Source organism: Vigna umbellata, chromosome 1, assembly GCF_029865625.1.
Source record: "Vigna umbellata cultivar VRB3 chromosome 1, Vumbellata_1.0, whole genome shotgun sequence".
Classification (NCBI taxonomy): Eukaryota; Viridiplantae; Streptophyta; class Magnoliopsida; order Fabales; family Fabaceae; genus Vigna; species Vigna umbellata.
Genome location: NC_142165.1, coordinates 90,507,752 through 90,525,071, shown reverse-complemented (window position 1 = coordinate 90,525,071; position 17,320 = coordinate 90,507,752). Strand labels below are relative to the sequence as shown.

The 17,320-nt window shown below is 34.2% G+C and overlaps 1 protein-coding gene, 2 non-coding genes and 1 pseudogene across 4 annotated transcripts; 2 read left to right on the top strand and 2 right to left on the bottom strand.

Moving 5' to 3' along the window:
* Positions 1-105: 105 nt before the first annotated feature.
* On the bottom strand, positions 106-7,003 carry LOC124821219 (2-oxoglutarate (2OG) and Fe(II)-dependent oxygenase superfamily protein). 2 transcript variants are annotated; one of them, XM_088104691.1, is made up of 13 exons: positions 6,844-6,947; positions 6,644-6,697; positions 6,439-6,554; positions 5,542-5,660; positions 5,375-5,438; positions 2,979-3,046; positions 2,587-2,645; positions 2,334-2,499; positions 2,195-2,214; positions 2,068-2,114; positions 637-717; positions 464-553; positions 106-378 (listed from the first exon to the last, which is right to left on the bottom strand). In XM_088104691.1, exons 3-13 carry the CDS (start codon positions 6,514-6,516, stop codon positions 247-249), a joined length of 924 nt encoding a protein of 307 aa, XP_087960817.1. In that variant the 5' UTR covers positions 6,517-6,554; positions 6,644-6,697; positions 6,844-6,947; the 3' UTR covers positions 106-246. The 2 variants fall into 2 exon arrangements, with proteins under 2 accessions (XP_087960817.1, XP_047149039.1); XM_047293083.2 differs by lacking the exon at positions 6,644-6,697 and having other exon boundaries at positions 6,844-7,003.
* Positions 7,004-7,565: 562 nt separating this feature from the next.
* On the top strand, positions 7,566-7,644 carry LOC124821220 (small nucleolar RNA Z195/SNORD33/SNORD32 family). The gene has a single exon (XR_007027440.1). It is a non-coding gene; the product is annotated as a small nucleolar RNA Z195/SNORD33/SNORD32 family (small nucleolar RNA).
* Positions 7,645-7,903: 259 nt separating this feature from the next.
* LOC124821221 (small nucleolar RNA Z196/R39/R59 family) lies at positions 7,904-7,985 on the top strand. Its single transcript, XR_007027441.1, has one exon. It is a non-coding gene; the product is annotated as a small nucleolar RNA Z196/R39/R59 family (small nucleolar RNA).
* Positions 7,986-13,135: 5,150 nt separating this feature from the next.
* Positions 13,136-14,392, bottom strand: LOC124821217 (protein IRX15-LIKE pseudogene; annotated as a pseudogene).
* Between the last annotated feature and the right edge of the window lie 2,928 nt (positions 14,393-17,320).

Genomic DNA, 17,320 nt, shown 5'->3' with positions numbered 1-17,320 from the left:
CTCCTCGTAGTGTTGTTTCTTGGTGCTCTAAGTATGATTTATGACAACTGAGGATATGTGGATTCACAAGTCCTAGTTGTGAACTCGGGTGATAAATTTTGAGAATGGAGGCATTGATAAATAACATTATTGTGTGCACTTAAAATAGTACAGGATCCGCAGTGGTAGGTCTAATAGAAGCTAGAAGCCTGCTAGACAAGATCTAGATGGCTGGCTTATTTGCACATTAGAACAAGGAAAACAAGGTTACTCAAGAACAAAGTTTGTGACAACCTTGCCAATTAAATGCTCTCCATAGACTGGTCTTTCGAACTTCCTGTTGCCATTTGCCCTCGTTTTATGGGTGTCCAACGGCTCTACCGCAGTATCGAAGTTTGTCTGTCCATTCAGCAGCGATATTTGTGACAAGACCGAAACAAACACGTGAAAAGGACGAAACATGTAAATTTTAAATGTGGCTAACCTCGTAGAAGTATGCTACGCTGACTCTGTATTTTGAGTTGTCGTTTATAACCCTGTGCAAAGTTGACTCGTACAGTCCATTGGAGTATATCTGCAGTTCTCTTCCACACTTAGTGAGATTATCTACCCATGTCAGATTGTATTTATAGGATGAACAGATTAAGTATAAGATACCTTTAGCATGTCACCAATGTTGCATACAAATGACCCAGGAACTGGAGGTGCTGATATCCATTCGCCAGATAGGTTTCTCACCTGAAACAATTTTCACAGCACAGATATGGTGCGTAATTTGCCTCAAGGTGTTTTAGTTGGACGTCTTTCGATTCAAATTACAGTTGCAGGACCATATATAATATTATCGAAGATAAAATACAGAACGCAAACTTAAGTCAATAGGTATTGGTTGAAAGAATCAACTACTTCTACGGATTGGCTGGCCCTCGCAAAAGGCGAACCGGAAGTGTTTGGTTCATATAAGAATTTGAGCTAGTTTTATTGGTTCACCCTCCATAATGATTGGCCTACAGGTGTGCACGCTAGTTTGAATACAAATGTTGCAACAATAATCTTGTTTCAATTGATTCATGTCTTAATATATATATTTGTTGAACCATGAGTTTATAATTGATAATAAAATTGAAATAAGTTAAATAAACAACTATATTAAATAAATATATTAAAGTTAAATTATTCTTTGACAAGGAAACATACAAATAAATTATAGTTTAAACTACTAAAAAATTATAGTAATTAACCATCATTTTGCTTGTTTCCATTTCAATAACATTGGATATAGTCTTAGATGAAATTTATCTTCCACTTTTTCATAATTATAATATTCTCTTTTATAATTTGCGTACATTTAAAGAATGAGATTATGGTTTTAAAATAAAAGTAATATAAGACAAGTTAACAAGATTTTATTACACTCATAAAATTTATACTTCCAACTAGAAGTATAAATAATTGCTTCTACATTTCCTAGCAAGAGACTATTCCTATACTTATTATGGAAATGAGAACCAATAGTAATGCAAGTAAGAATGTTAAAAAATAAAAGAGAATTAACTTTTTATTGTAAAATTTTTATACGAATTAGTCTGTCCTACTCGCATGATCTACAAGTTATATAAACTAGACCTAAAAGGACCCACAAGTTAAAATATTCAGCTCTTCTACACTTTTCCTATGAACTAAAGGCCAACCCTCGTGACCATGTCCTACATTCCCATCCCAACTACTTCAGCAAAACTCATTTTATTCAAGAAATATAGTCCAACAGAGGAAATGGGATTTCAACAGATGTGCTCTGAAGCTACTGACCACTGACAGATATTTAAAACTGTAAGGAACCCCTACATTTGCAAATTACATTACGTGGTTAGTCTATCTTTAAGCAACAATTAGTAAATATTAATTAAAGATTAGTGGATACCAAAAAACAGGTGGTTCAAGTAATAATTTCTACCAAATTTAGGTTTATAATTGCATGGTTACAAGATTGACTGCAACAAGAGTAGAGGTCAAATCAATAACTGCATGCAATAAACGAGGAGTTCGAGTATATCTTAAAATACAGAAGGGACATAAATAAGTGCATACCTGGAGTGCGTTTATATCGTCATCTTGGTTCAGCAATGTCAATAAACCTGTTACACAACATCTAAAATCACGGACAATGACCAGGCAGATATTCTCGACTTATAATAATGCAAAGGTACAGGTATACCGTAATCAGTGTGCGCTCCACTGGGTTTATTTTGATTCAAGGAATTGGAGAAGAATAAGTAACAAAGGAAAAGGTATCAGCAATCCAAGTAATTAAAGACTGGCAAAATTTGGAAAAACCAGTTCCAGGATTTCATTACCATCCAATGTCATTTTTAAGAACATGTGTTCCATTCACAGATGATACACCTGGGTATCCAATGAGCCGCATTACCCAAAATGGATCCCCAGCTCTTTGACCTTCGAATTCATCGGGTGACCCACCTAATCCTAAAGCAATTCCACGCATAATTTTCCTTGCAAGATCTGCTCTAACAAAGGAACTGTGTGAGGAATCAAGAATTTAACTGTAACACATGATGGAAAAAAAGAGTGGATGAGTAAAATACATGCCTGTGCAGAGACGAATATACTCCTCCATAAGAACTTTGAATGGTTGAGGATATTGTGGCCTGCATGGTGAACACAAAAACTGAAGAGGGTCAAACCGAATGATGTAAGTATCTGGCAACAGAAAGTCTTCTTTCTGAATGCTAATACTCCAAAATCCAACTCCCTTGTCCAGTAAATCAAATGCTAGAGTAACAGAACCAGATCAGAGAAGAGCATCAATCATGCTAAAGTATCCATAGACTATAAATCCAATTGAATGAAGCTTCCAAGTTAATGAGAAATTCAGGATTAAAAGTATATATGAAATTCGAGCTGATTTTTAGCTAAATATTGAAGTATGTTTGTGGAGGAACACATGCAGTAATAAACAGAAAATCCCTATTTCTAAGTACCACTGGTTGCTTCCTTCCATAGTTTTGCCCAGATCTCCATACATGCCCTTGGTCACTTCTCTATAGCACTGTTAAAGGAAATTAAAGGGGTCATTTGTTGCTTTATAGAATCACCAGAATCAGAGTGAATTCTGGATCAGCTAAGCCAGACTCCAATCAGAGAAGAAAATGAAAGGCTTAATAGGTTACTTCGTCCCCAAGTTAAGAGCTGAATTTCCGTTTAGTACCCAGTTTTAAAAATGCTTCTATTTTATCCCTAAGTAGTATAAATTGTATCAATTAGATCCCTTCCGTTAAATTCACATAAACGGAGTTAACTACAACTGACGAATCTGCACTTTTTCTTCTCTCTCTTCTGTATTTCCTGCAATGTTTCAGCTTTTTCTTCTCTCTCCTCTCATATTTGCATGGAGAAAGATCTTTCATCAAGATCACCCTAACTCTAATCCTCCCTCTCTCCTTCATCTTCCTCATCCACATCGAAGTCTCCAACATCCTCTTCGGCAAGATCGTCAAAAATACACAACAAATGATGGAAACCCCACAAGGCACACCCCAATACCACACCTTCTCCAACATGCTCTCTTCGGAATGGACCACCTTCATGCTCTTCAAGTTCATCTAGTTCACTTTCCTCCTCATTTTCTCCCTCTCTCCACCTCTGCAGTGGTATATACCATCGCCTCAATCTACACCACAAGAGAGGTCACTTTCTCCAAGGTCATGACCGTCGTTCCCAAACTTGAGAAGTACCAAACTATTAGTTTTATGTCATAGACAAAGTATCTGTTTCACATGATTTATTATTCATAGGAATAACAAAACATAAAGTACAGAGAACAAAAAAGTATTTGTTTCACATGTTTCAATAAACCAACTAGAAATATTTATTTATTTTTGCTTCATATTTATTCTATTTTAATTCAAACAACTTCATTTTTCATCTTTTTTTTCTTAATTTTCTTTCTTGTTTTCCTTCTCTTTAATTAAAAAAATATTCTAGCCATGAATATTTTTTCTAACAGCAAACTACCATAGATTCTAGGGTATTTTTGGATATTTGTGAGATTAGTTGGTGTGATGTGGAATCGGTTAAAAAGTTTTGGATATTTTCAATCTCAGTTTTGGCTTCTAGTTCTACTGTTCATATAAAATGCAGGTTCGGTAGGAATAGGGAGACTCAGAGAATGGCTATTAAGCATCAGGATAATGGTAGCCATGGTCGGTCTGTCAACTAAATTTTCTTGAACACAGAGTAACCCAATATGGATGCATCTCAGCATTTCATTCCGTGAATTGTTGTTGAGTGATGGATCAACAATATTTAATGCCTTCCTCTCCTTCCAATTTCTCCATGCCTGCAAAATTTGTTATCAAATCATGGATTCACTTCTACATTAACGTTTTGGACCATGTAATCTTTTAATCCATAATTTAGGTGGTAAAGAAGAAGCAACAGTGACTGTCATCTACGACGAGAACGGCGTTGGGGCCTCAACCTATAATGTACTGGAGTGTTGTTACTGTGTTGGAAGACTCGTGTGGGATTGGAGCCATGTTGAAGAGCAACGCATTGATAAGGGGGAAGACGAGTTTATCGGTACTCATATTCTTGAAGCTTTTGGTTTTCTTTGGGTTGATACAATTTCTGTTCAAGAAAATGATGGTGCATGGGTGGAGGTTAGGGTCTGTGGACAGAACACTTTATGGGATAGTGTGTCTGGTGTTGTTCTCTCAGTTGTATCTTTTCCAACTTGTGACCCAAACGGTGCTCTATTTTGTTTGGAAGTCCTACCACCATCAAAATATCAGAATATGATAAAAGCTGGAACATGGCAGGAAATGCAGAGGAGAGAAGAAAAAGTACAGATTCGTCAACGAGAGTTAACTCCGTTTATGTGAATTTAACGGAAGGGACCTAATTGATACAATTTATACTACTTTGAGATGAAATAGAAGCATTTTTAAAACCGGGTACTAAACGGAAATTCAACTCTTAACTTGGGGACGAAATAACCTATTAAGCCAAAATGAAATATTGACGAAATCAGACCATGTATGTTAAATACCTTGATTGATCCATGAGCTATATTACGCAAGAGTTTCAGGTTGCCACTTTTAGGGAAATAAAATTATACTTGACTATAAATTGCACTGAGATGAGCCTAATGCAAATGATATTAAAAAATTTCAACGTGGAAGTTCTGTGACATGTATACCCGAAAAAAACGTAACCAAAATTATACTTTGAAACCATACAAAACAAAATACATTTAATTTACAACCTACTCTAACAATATAATAATGTATTAGTAATTTGTATTAAAATACTTACAAGTGGTTATAATTTTGTAAGGGTGTCAACCTCTTTTATGCCAAGTAACTATAGGACTTACATCAATAGCTTCATGTATGTCAGGTGCACCTTTGGTTACATTTTGTCCAATCCTTTGATAACCTCTGCATCAGACATCAAGTTGCTATCAGTAGAAATTTGATGCATAAACCTCATGATCGGAACTGAAACTTATATACAAAGTAAATCGACGTAAACCAAGCAAACCTGTATCCAGCAGCCGGAGTCATTTGGATTTTTGTCTTTTCTTCATATGGAAGTTCAAAGAATCCGCGCGTTACATCTCTAACTTCTTTGAGGAGAGTCTCCGGAACACCATGTCCTTTCTGTCAATCAAGGATCGCAGGGTTTGAACGTTAGACACAAAATGACCTAAGTGCCATATTTTCAGTAGCAACAACTTGATCGCAGGGATATAAATGGAGATGAAACATTCATGGATTGATATTAATATTCTATGCAATATTACTAGTACAATAAACCTATTCACGAAACAGACTCTCAAGAAATGAGAGAGTAGTCAATTTTTGAGTTAAACTGAAGAATTCTGTTCAGAGCAAAGCCTATTGGTAGCAATATAGTTTGGTTTAAGCTTCCATAAACGTTATTTATCAAATTAACCTAGGTATCCGAAATCAAAGGTATAATCATCTACTGTGAGCCATCAGATTTCTTTTATCATTTCAATCTTCTAGATATATAAGCTATATGTCGTACTCTAGCAATGGAACCACTATTTTATTATATTTGGAATCTACATGAAGTTCAAAACATCTTATTCTTAGAAGAAGTTGTAGCAGACGCACTGAAATTTATGCAAGGTTGTATCAAATTGACTTTCAATTCAAAATATAAAAAAATAACTAGAAACTTTTTCATGAATGCCGAGAAATATATGTAAAGAGAAAAAAAACTGATAGAATTGTAAGATATATAATGCGATAAAAGAGAAATTTAAAAAAAAAGTCTGCAATAAGTTCCTTTAAAAAAAGAGTTTATACATATGATTGTGGAAGAATTTCTTGCTTCAAAGCTCTCTTGCATCGAAATGCGTAAAGAAACCATAGAAGAGAAAAGGGGTTAATAGATGCAACAGACAAATACCACGTAGAAGAAGCCTGCCTCTGTACAAGCCTTATCCAATTGTCTTACAACCTCGAGTACACCAGGGTCCTCGGCCATTTTGGGATCATCTGCCTTAGCCAAAAGTGGACTAATATCTGCATCACCGTCATAAAAAACTATTCTTAGTTATCAGATTCTGAACCTAGCACACCAAAATACAAAATGTTCCTTCTGAGTTCTAAACTGAATATTTTACTCCCGAATTCTCCACTTCACACCATCCGAAGCAAATGCCATCCTAACATGTTTAGATAAATTCCGATAAACCAAAGTATATAGATGTTATCAAACGAAAACAGAATTTAAGAGTATGAATACGTAAGATAGAATTGAGGAAAAGATGAAAGTAACGATAACGAGGGTTATGGTGGAAAGGGGGTTTACCAATTACGGGGATGGAACTAAAGTTCGTCGCCATAGGAGAATTATGGTTCTCTGAAACTCAAAATACTTCTCTTGTTGTGATTGGTGTGAGCTATGGAAGAAGGTGAAGTGGCACATTTATATCTGACCAGATATAACAGAGTTGTCCTAGGAAAAATTTACAAAAATGTGTACTTTATCTCTTAAATTACAAAAATGGGATAGTTAATTTTACTGAGTGAAGACAAGTGACAAGGACTTCTTCGTAAAATTATGAAAAGACGAAATTGTTAGGACTAATAATTTCTTTGTTTCTAAGCATTTTAAACGAAAGTTTATATAATTACCACGATTTTCAATTAAATAAAAGCCATTTTGACTCATAATGATTTGTGCATAGTTTTTCAAACTAAAGTCATAATATGTGATAATAACTTTTAGGTTTAATTGCTTGTTTTGTCCCTAGTTTGGCTGTAACGTGTCAAGTTAGTCCACACTTTTAACAAAGTTTCAATTACGTCCAAACTTGGTTTAAAAGTGTCAATTTCGTCCAAACGTAGTAAAATTTGCTTCAATCAAGTCTCTTCCGTTAAATCCACATAAACGGACGTTAATTCTTTTTCTCTCTCCTCTGTTGCTCTGCTCCTCTGCACAAGAGCAGACCCTCTCTTTCTATTTTTCTGAAGCACTTTCTCTATGCCATTGTTTATTATTTAAGTTTAATAAGTTTATTTTTAAATGCAGTGATATATGATGTTATTTATACATCAATTCTGCAACATGAACGATGATTCCTAATCATGCACTACTATCTGATATCTCTGCAGTTTTTTTTTTTACTTTATAGCTAATATTATTTTTCACATTATTCTTTAAGGATGCTTTTTTGTACTTTCAGGCCACGGTGGCCTAATCCTGATAACTTGTTTTCCCTAAATACTGTTGTCTTTTTAAGCTAGAGTCTAATATTGCTCTGCAATCTGTGATGATTTTTAGAAGTACTCTGATTAATAATCTGTGATGATTTTTAGAAGTACTCTGATTAATAAAATCTGTGATGATTTTTAGAAGTACTCTAATTAATAATCTGTGATGATTTTTAGAAGTACTCTGATTAATCAGTGATTATTTTACCAAATCACCATCTTTCGGCTGAGATTGCAGAATGGTATTCTACTGCATGAATTTGTATAAATTCCATTCATGGGCATGGCTAGCCGTTACTTAACATGATACTTCACTCATGAATTTGTATAAATTCCATTCATGGGCATGGCTAGCCGTTACTTAACATGATACTTCACTTTTATTTTCTTGTAATTTTTTAAATCATGCTAACTAGGACTGAGTGAAAATTTCCTGACATGTTAATGTAGGATTATACTTTTCCTTTTTTTTTATCATTTTGGTGCTTGGATTATATTCAAAAGAAAGAGAGGGTCTGCTGTTGTGCAGAGGAGCAGAGGAGAGGAGCAGAGCAACAGAGGAGAGAGAAAAAGAATTAACGTCCGTTTATGTGGATTTAACGGAAGGGACTTGATTGAAGCAAATTTTACTACGTTTGGACGAAATTGACACTTTTAAACCAAGTTTGGACGTAATTGAAACTTTCTTAAAAGTGTGGACTAACTTGACACGTTGCAGCCAAACTAGGGACAAAACAAGCAATTAAACCTAACTTTTATTATGAAACCAAGCTTTGCAAACTTAGTTACTAAACTTAACAAGCTTTTCCTCTATTGCCAAACTTGCTCGCACGATAAGAGCGTCCTATAAGATACTCTGATCTGAACATAGATAAATCTATGCTGAATTTGTTGATTTTCTTTTTAGTAATCTATGCAGGGATTTTAATTAAAAATAAAATACACATTTATACGCCAATCCAATAGACAGCTTTTTTTCAATGTCACTAGATAATTTTTTCAACTTATTTGTACATTTAATCTTATTAACTAATTAATTCTTTCGATGCAATCCCTTATACATTATTTTTAAATTTAATTTTATTAATTTTAAATCATTTCAATAATTAAAAATAACCTAGAATTCACAAGTTGAATGATTGATTCTAAATCTAAAATATAATTTATACATTTTTGTTATAAATTGTAGATAAAACCATTTATTATTATAACATTTAATTATACAAAATAAAAATATTTTTTCATATAATTTCCTGGCTAAAATAGAAAATTTAAATTATTATTTGAAATTAACAAACATGTCTTATTCAGGGTAAACAAACTAAACTATTATTAATTAATTAAAATCCCTGCATAGATTACTAAAAAGAAAATCAACAAATTCTGCATAGATTTATTTATGTTCAGACCAAAGTATCTTATAGGACGCTCCTATCGTGCAAGCAAAAGTTTGTTAAGTTTAGTAACTAAGTTTGCGAAGCTTGGTTTCATAATAAAAGTCATGTATCACCTGTTATGACTTTAGTTTGAAAAACTATGCACAAATCATTATGAGTCAAAATGACTTGATTTAATTGAAAATCGTCTTATTATATAAACTTTCGTTTAAAATGTTTAGAAACAATAAATTATTAGTCCTAACAATTTCGTCTTTTAATAATTTTTACGAAGAAGTCCTTGTCACTTTTCTTCCCTCAATACCACTTTAAAAGCAGTCAAAACTTCGTAAATTATAGTAGGTAACAATTTAAATACACATATTTTTTTAATAATAAAGATTTCTTTTAAAGATAACTTTCAATAAGTAAATATTTTAGATGCATTTTTATTTAGTTACATTCAAAACACTAACATATAAGTATATTTTTATTTATTAAAAAGATATTAATTTTTTAAGTTAATTATATATATATATATATATACACGACTCTTCATATCTAAGACATTGAATGAAATAAGAGAGACATTGACGATGAGAGTTGATGATTCTGATTGCGTTAATATCACTCGGAGTCATGGAAGATCTAAACTAAGATATCACCTTCTAAGGACTCTTAGTCTTAAAATATTTAATCATAAACACTTTTAAAGATACCTTAAAATATCTAGGGACTCTTAGTTTTAAAATAATAAAAACTCCTTTTAAAGATAACTTTCAAAGAATTTTGATCGACGAATCTCGTTTATCACAATCTTAAAATATTTAGTCTTAAACACTTTGAAGGAGGTCACATACGGTTTGAACAACCACTTCCCCTCCATGGAGATTAAAGAAACCCAACCCTCCTTGGCAATTGATCAAGTGCGAAAGAAATGGAGGAAATTGGCCGAAGTAGGGGTGAGGTCCAGAGCGGTGCATATCACCGTGAATGCCTACATGCACGCCCAACTGTTCAGATGTATCTGGGTGGGAGCCAAGTTCATTTCCCGCAACATGACTACCTAGAAGTTGGTGAAGGGAACCCGAACCTACATTTAGGCGAAGGAAAAAATATACATGAAAAAAAAAATCTTCAGTGTTGTTCCCCTTTCCATGACAAACATGTTCGTTCCCCTTATAAATTGTCAGCTTGATCAATGAGGCATCCTTCTCATTTCGCACAATACAGACTCATTTAGTCCAATCCTCCAAGTTCCTCTCCATACGGTAGCAGGTGACATACTCACCCACTTCGTGGGACACCAATTCATAACCTATTATCATCAGCAAGGCGCCTTGACATTCATCCCCTTCGTTACGGGCGTCAATTTTCAACCTACCATAACGTAAACTAGTTGAGATCTCACACATGATCCTATCACTATCTACACTAGTTGAGTCATCAGATAAACCATCATCCGGCTTGATTGTTTCTAAAATCGATGACGACACAAAACTAGGAGACGAAGACTATGAGTCATCATCGATGAACCTCCTGCCATTCCTTTTCGATGACTCCTCAAACAAAGATAGCTAAACAATCAATATTTTATTACCACAAATGAAAAAATAACTATGCAGTATGCAAAGCGAGTAAAATAATGGGGAAGGACCACCAGTATTTATGGAAAAATAATGCTCAAAGTCTTAAAATTGGCTCAGAGTCTCGTTATTTTATCAAATTGCTCGAACTCAATTAGTTTTTTGCTGTAATAAATGAACAAGTTGCATAATAACAAATAATAAAGCTGTATTCTTAGTATATAGCTTTTTCTGCATTAGGAGTGGACGCGTGACTTTGTCATATAGTCTTAAAAAGGAGATTATTTTTGTGCTGTATGGCCTGTGCTTTTAAATAAAGCAAACTATTAAAATATTAGTTATAAAATTAATTAAAAATAACTAATAAATACTTTTTGGAATTTAACAGCTTTAAAAATATTTTTTCTTTTTTTACAGTTCTAATCCTTTAATAAATATTAATAAAATATTACATATCTTGTGGTGATTTTTTATTGTTAAAGTATGATATTATAAAATAGGAGTAGATTTTATAGTAGTTTTTAACCGTCAGTATTTTTTTTCTTTTTTACTTTTCTAACAATAATTCAACATTTAAAATATTTTTGTCACTTTTTTACTTTTCAAACAATTATTCAACATTTAAAATATTTTTGTCAAGAACTGTTTTTAACATATGTAACATATTTTTTTCTAATATATTTCATTATTATTACTATTTTTATTTCCTTTATTATTATATTTTATTATTTTTGGTTATTACATTTCATAATATAACATAATTGAAATATAGTTGACTATGATTATGTTATTATATCACATAAATATACTAACCATATAAATGTAAGGTGAAAATTAACTAATTTTTCAATTTTTGTAAGTTTTGTTAAAATCATTTGTGATCAGCAAAATTAAATAACATATTCACTCGTTTTTCAATTTGCTATAGTAGTAAATCAGCTTAAATAAGCAAAGACTTATTTCGGAAATATTTTTCTAAAAAACAAATTCAACATAATTATTCTAGAAATGACGTGGATTTTTCAATCCGAAACTCTAATTGAATACTCCTGGAATGATCTTTCCAGAACGTTAAATTATCTTCCAAAAGCATGAATCCGAAAATACATTTCGTACCTCAAACACCTATTCTGGATCACTTTTTTTTAATTATATTTCCAAAATATTTTCCTTTATTGAATATACTAATCACGACCTTCTTTGACTTTGACAAATCACCAAACCTCCACCAACTACTGTCTGAGAAATCTTTCCCCGTTGCAGCAACCATCACAAACTACTGTCTTCACGAAGCAGAATATTTTCAAATAAAACACGTAAGGGAAAAATTTAAATTCCAAAAGCTTAGAGAGTACAGGTAGAAATTAAAGGGGTGCGCGAAGCAATTGCGCAACTACTTCAACATGCGCCTATACAATTGACAAAAAGAGGAGTACTCCCGACACCACTCCACGTTTCTTTTTACACCCCCACATTTTTTTTTAAGTTCCAAAACTACCTCTTATATTTCTAAAAATCCTACATCCTCAATTTTACAGATTTCAAAATCTTTTGAAGAAAAAATATCTCAATAAACTTTTAAATCTGTTAAAGAATTTTTCAAGTTTTTAATGAATTTCGAAATCCGTTAAAGTTTTTGAAAAATTCTTCAACAAATTTTAAAATTTAATGAAATTTTTTTTCTTCAACAGATTTTGAAATGAAATCTGTTAAAGAATTTTTTAAAAATTTCAATAAATTTTGAAACTTATTGAAAAAGAAAATTTTTGGAATGTGGGAATGTAGGTGGAAAGGTGGAGAGGTGGAAAGGTGGAGAGGTGGAAAGGTGGAGAGGTGGAGAGGTGAAGAGGTGGAGGGAGTAACCCTCTTGACAAAAATATCAGGGCTGGAGGCAAGGTCAAAGCCCGAAGAGGCCCAACGCAAGTATTAAGTTGACTTTTAAGCAAACCAAGTTGATTTAGGCAAGTGGCCAAGTTCCCTTGTAAAACACAGCCGAATAGTTGCTGAAGCAACTTCCTTCCAACTACAAGCGACCTTAAACTTGAAAGGTAGGTGTATTAAGGTGGCTATCACACAACTAACTGATGTACCTAACGCTGTTTTTTAAAAGTGAGAAGACAACTTTCTACTTCATTACACCCACCCTCATTCCCAATGTCTTATCAATTATATCTCTATGAAAGCATTGCAAACCCAACATAATCTGTGTTTCATTGCATCAGACAATATTTCATAAGCCAATCAAACCACGACATGCAAATTTAATATCTACCGTCACATGCAACCGAACAAAGCCATTTTAAATTTAGACAAGACATACTTTTTTTTTGTTATTATTCTTTAATTTAAATTAATAAAAGCCGGTAGGTAATGTTTTTTATATAAAATTCCAATAACCTGTCTATTTGGTAATGCATATCCTGAATTGAAAAGTGGAAATTTGAATTAACAGAAGAAATTACGATTTTGAGAGGCATAAAATGGAAAGGGAAAATTCAAAAAAGAATTATTTTTACAGGCCCCAGCCAGGAAGAAATAAACAAAAATGTAGGAATGGAAAAAGGATGATAAATACCCAGAGGGATGGCGAAACAATGGTGACTAACATGATTCTGAGCAGCTTTCTTATGGCGAAAGAAGTAGTTACGTTACGTTGATGAAGCATTATTCCCTGACCCAGAAGAAGAGTGATTCTTACAATACTGAACACTGCTCTCGTCCATTCTTTCCACCACATAATGCCCCAAATTCTCACTTGCCTCCAACAAATTCTCACTGCATAGAAACTCACTCCCACAAACCTTTTCCACTTCCCCGGAGAAGTCATGCACAAACACATGAGTCTTAGGGTTCCCACCCTTTTTGCTCCTCGCCAGAACACCAGCGGTGAAGATCGCCGACATCCTTCCAGGGGCGTCGGGCCAGTCCCCACGTGGCCCGTCCACCAATATGATATCCCAGTCAACCTCGTACACGTGGTTGGGAAGGTCGTTGAGTCCCAGTTTGCAGTCTGAAAACAGAAGATTCTGCACTGGCTTGCACTCGTTGGCTACCCGTTCTTTAGCAGAGGCTATGAGCTCCTTCATCTCGCTTCTCTTGGTGGTGTATTGCACGTCGTAGGCGTCGATTTCTGGGTGCAGTTCTTCGTAATATGCAGCGTAATAGCGGTTTTCGTCGATGAACACGGTTCTGCCGTAGTGGTTGAGGGCTTTCCAGAGAAGGGTTTCGGATGTGAGACCGAAGATGAGTAAGTTGCACGGGGACGAGCACTTGCGGAGCACGTCAGAGATGGGTTTGAGGTCTGAATGTGGCATGCGGTTGGTGTCGTTGGATTTTGAGGCGTAGTGGAGAAGAGTGCTGATCACGGTGGCGGGCAAAGGAGCAGTTCCGAGACCAGAAACCGGGGCACTGGAAGAAGCAATGACCGAAGAAGTTGCGGTGGTGATGAAGGTGGATTCTCTGGTGTAAATGAGAGTGACGAGGAAAGCGAGGGTGAGGATTGATATAAAGGCTAGGAGCCATAAGCGATTGGAGCTTCCTTGTTTTTGGATATAAGGGTGGAGAAGGATGAATTTGGTGTTGGTGTTTGTGTTCTTCATGACGATGGTTTGGAAGCTCTCTCCTTTTTGTGTCTGGTGTGAGAGATTCTGTGGGCTGGGAGAGAATTGGGGAAGAAGGCTTGAATTTAAAGAAGTATTGGAATAGCATAAGAGATAGTTGAAGCAATGTGTAGGGGTGGAAACGTTGAGGGTGACCTGAATTAGTACCTTACATTACACATTGACCCTCCTACAAGCCTATAGACTAGAACTGAAAATAACGTTAATGAGAACGATTTGGTTCAATTTTGTTATATTTGGTCCATCATTCATGATGTGGTTGGTTGTTATTTGTTTCATCGATTAATTAATAAATTCCTAATAGAGATAGTTTAGTTTGTGAGGAAGGTTTTGATGCAGAGGCAAAAGAGGGTTAGAGGTGTGAAGATGCAGAATGTACTGGGTTGAAGTGGTTGGAGCTAAGATCAAAGAAGCTATAGACAATAGCCGTAGCGACCCAGTAACTAATTACAAGCCAGAGGTCGCTTTTCCTTGTTGATTTAAGATTTTGTTTCTACGTAACCACCCTTTACAATATTGGTAATTTCTTAGAAAAATAGCTACCCCTGAAGGAGACAACGTACCTGCAACGATTCAATTGGTCCCCGTGAAACACATGTGATTATCAGCTTTGTAGTTTGCACTAGTTCGTATACTACTGCTACAGACGATTTCAAAATATAATAAGGCCTCGTGATTTGTTTTCTGAGACATGTTTTTCAACCTGCTATCTCCTTAGTCAAAATGTGAGTGTCAATTACCATAGAAAACGCGTTAACCACTACTCAAATAACTTGCAAATTATTCACTCAAGTAGCTTTTCCTGATTTTGTAGCTTTCTTTTTGTTATGAATACCAGATTTTCTTTCATACTTATATATAGATATAGACAATATTATAGCAGCCAGAAAGTCCTTTCAACTATTTTCCAGAACTTGTCTAGCATTTTAAAAAAAATATGATCAAAATCTTAGAACTTTTGTTAAGAAAATCCGTAATTTGATAACGAATGCAACTAATAACAACATATAATGTGTCATTAAATAACTCTAGACAAGAGAACAAATTAAATATGTTTTGGTAAATGTAAAATTAGTGAATTTAATAACTTTTTATTTTATGGAGTTTGAATTACTCAATTTAATTTTTATAAAACATATTAATTTTTATTTTAGTTTCTGTAAAATGGTTTTCTTTGTTTTTAATTCTTCCAAATTTTAAATCATTGTTTTTAGTCTCTAACCTTTATTTTACATATATAAAACATTTATTTTATAATTTTAGTAATTTTTTTAGTGTGTTACTTATTGTTATGATTTTACAACACTAATAAGCATAACTTTGAATAATTTTTTTTTCAGAACAAATAATTAATCAGTATCATATAATATCAAGAATAGAGATGATGATTTCAATTTTGCAAGGATAAAAACAGAAAGTATTTTACAAAATCAAAATTAAAAGTCACTAAAAAATTAAAAATATATTTGATCAGTCCTAAACTGCAGCAGTGAGTTTTAGTTGGGCCAAAACATGAAATGGATCGATCTGTACATAAATAACACTCGGGACAACGGAGTTCGAAATTGACAAGCTCGTCCTCAATAACTCTATTTGACTCATACCCTACTTCCTATATATAGAAGAAAAAAATCAGGACATGGCGTGGGAACATCCTATTGTGTGATCAGATATTCAAAAGAAACAGTGTCCTATTTTTGAAACATTTAGTGATAATGTGCTCTGTTTCAGAAATGGAAGTGATGACCTGACACTTGCTAAGCCTTTAATCAAAGTGCTTATTCTCTTTTTCTTAAAAAGAGAAACTTGTTTGCATGACAAATATTTGTGAAAATGCCTTTGGCCTAACTGATCATTATGGCATACCCTTTGGTGCATGAAATTAACAGTGACATGATATTGGTGGGGTGTGTACCCTGTTTTGACTCAAGTAGTTAACTGGGGTGGCCATTCAAACTGTGGGGGAAGAAGAGAAAAGGAGAGAAACAAGAAGGGACCTCCACGTGATACAAAAGGTTGTCACATATTTTAAGCTCGTCCAACTATGGATTGCACTGATTGGCATTCTGAAACATGAAAAAAATATTCATTCTTTCAGAAACCTACAGTTGCTTACTTCTTATAGCTCTTCAAAGTCGACGAGAATACTTCTCAAATTCAAGTCGATGAGAATACTTCGCCATTAGGGAGTGAGTGTGGATTTCCCAAGTTGTGGCTTGAGACTGCCATCTGTCGCAACCGGAATCGCGACGGGACGACGATCCAAAAAAGAAAAACGTGTTTTTGGAAAAGAGATTTGGAGTCGCCACCATAGTTTATTATGGAAAACTACGGAAAAACCATAAAACGATAAAGCACGGTCCACGAAAACCGAAGATTGGGTTCGGGAGTCGGTTACGCGTGGGGAAGGTATTAGCACCCCACAACGCCTGCCCTAAGGCAGTACCTTTAACTAAATGCACGAATATGATGTGATTTTCAAAATGTTTAACTATCCCCTAAAATAAAATTCTAAAATAAACAAAACATATTTTTTAGTTTTTTGGGCCCGACGAGGATTGACCTTGCTCCTACGTATTCTCATTCAAAATGAGAAATCAGGGTTACGTAGTTCTTTTAGAAAACTGCTTGAAAATTTGTTTGAAAATTGTTTAGAAAACTTTGTTTTGAAAATGATTATGGATAAATTTGGATTTTTGGGAAAGTGAACCTGACAAGGGCTAGCCTTGCTCCTACGTATCTCCACTTTTGATGGAGAATCAAGGATCACGTAGTTCTGGGTAGCAAGACTATTTGTTGTTTAAAATTGTTGATGTTTTCGGGTTTTTTTTGAAGATTTTATACCTTTTTTTTTTATTTTGTTTAAGAAAGAGAAAAGGTTGTTAGCACAAGGACGATGCGTGCGATCACACATGTGCCTAAACCTTCAAAACATTTTTTTTGTAATTTCAATTAAGAAAGAGAAAAGGTTTTCAGCACAAGGACGATGC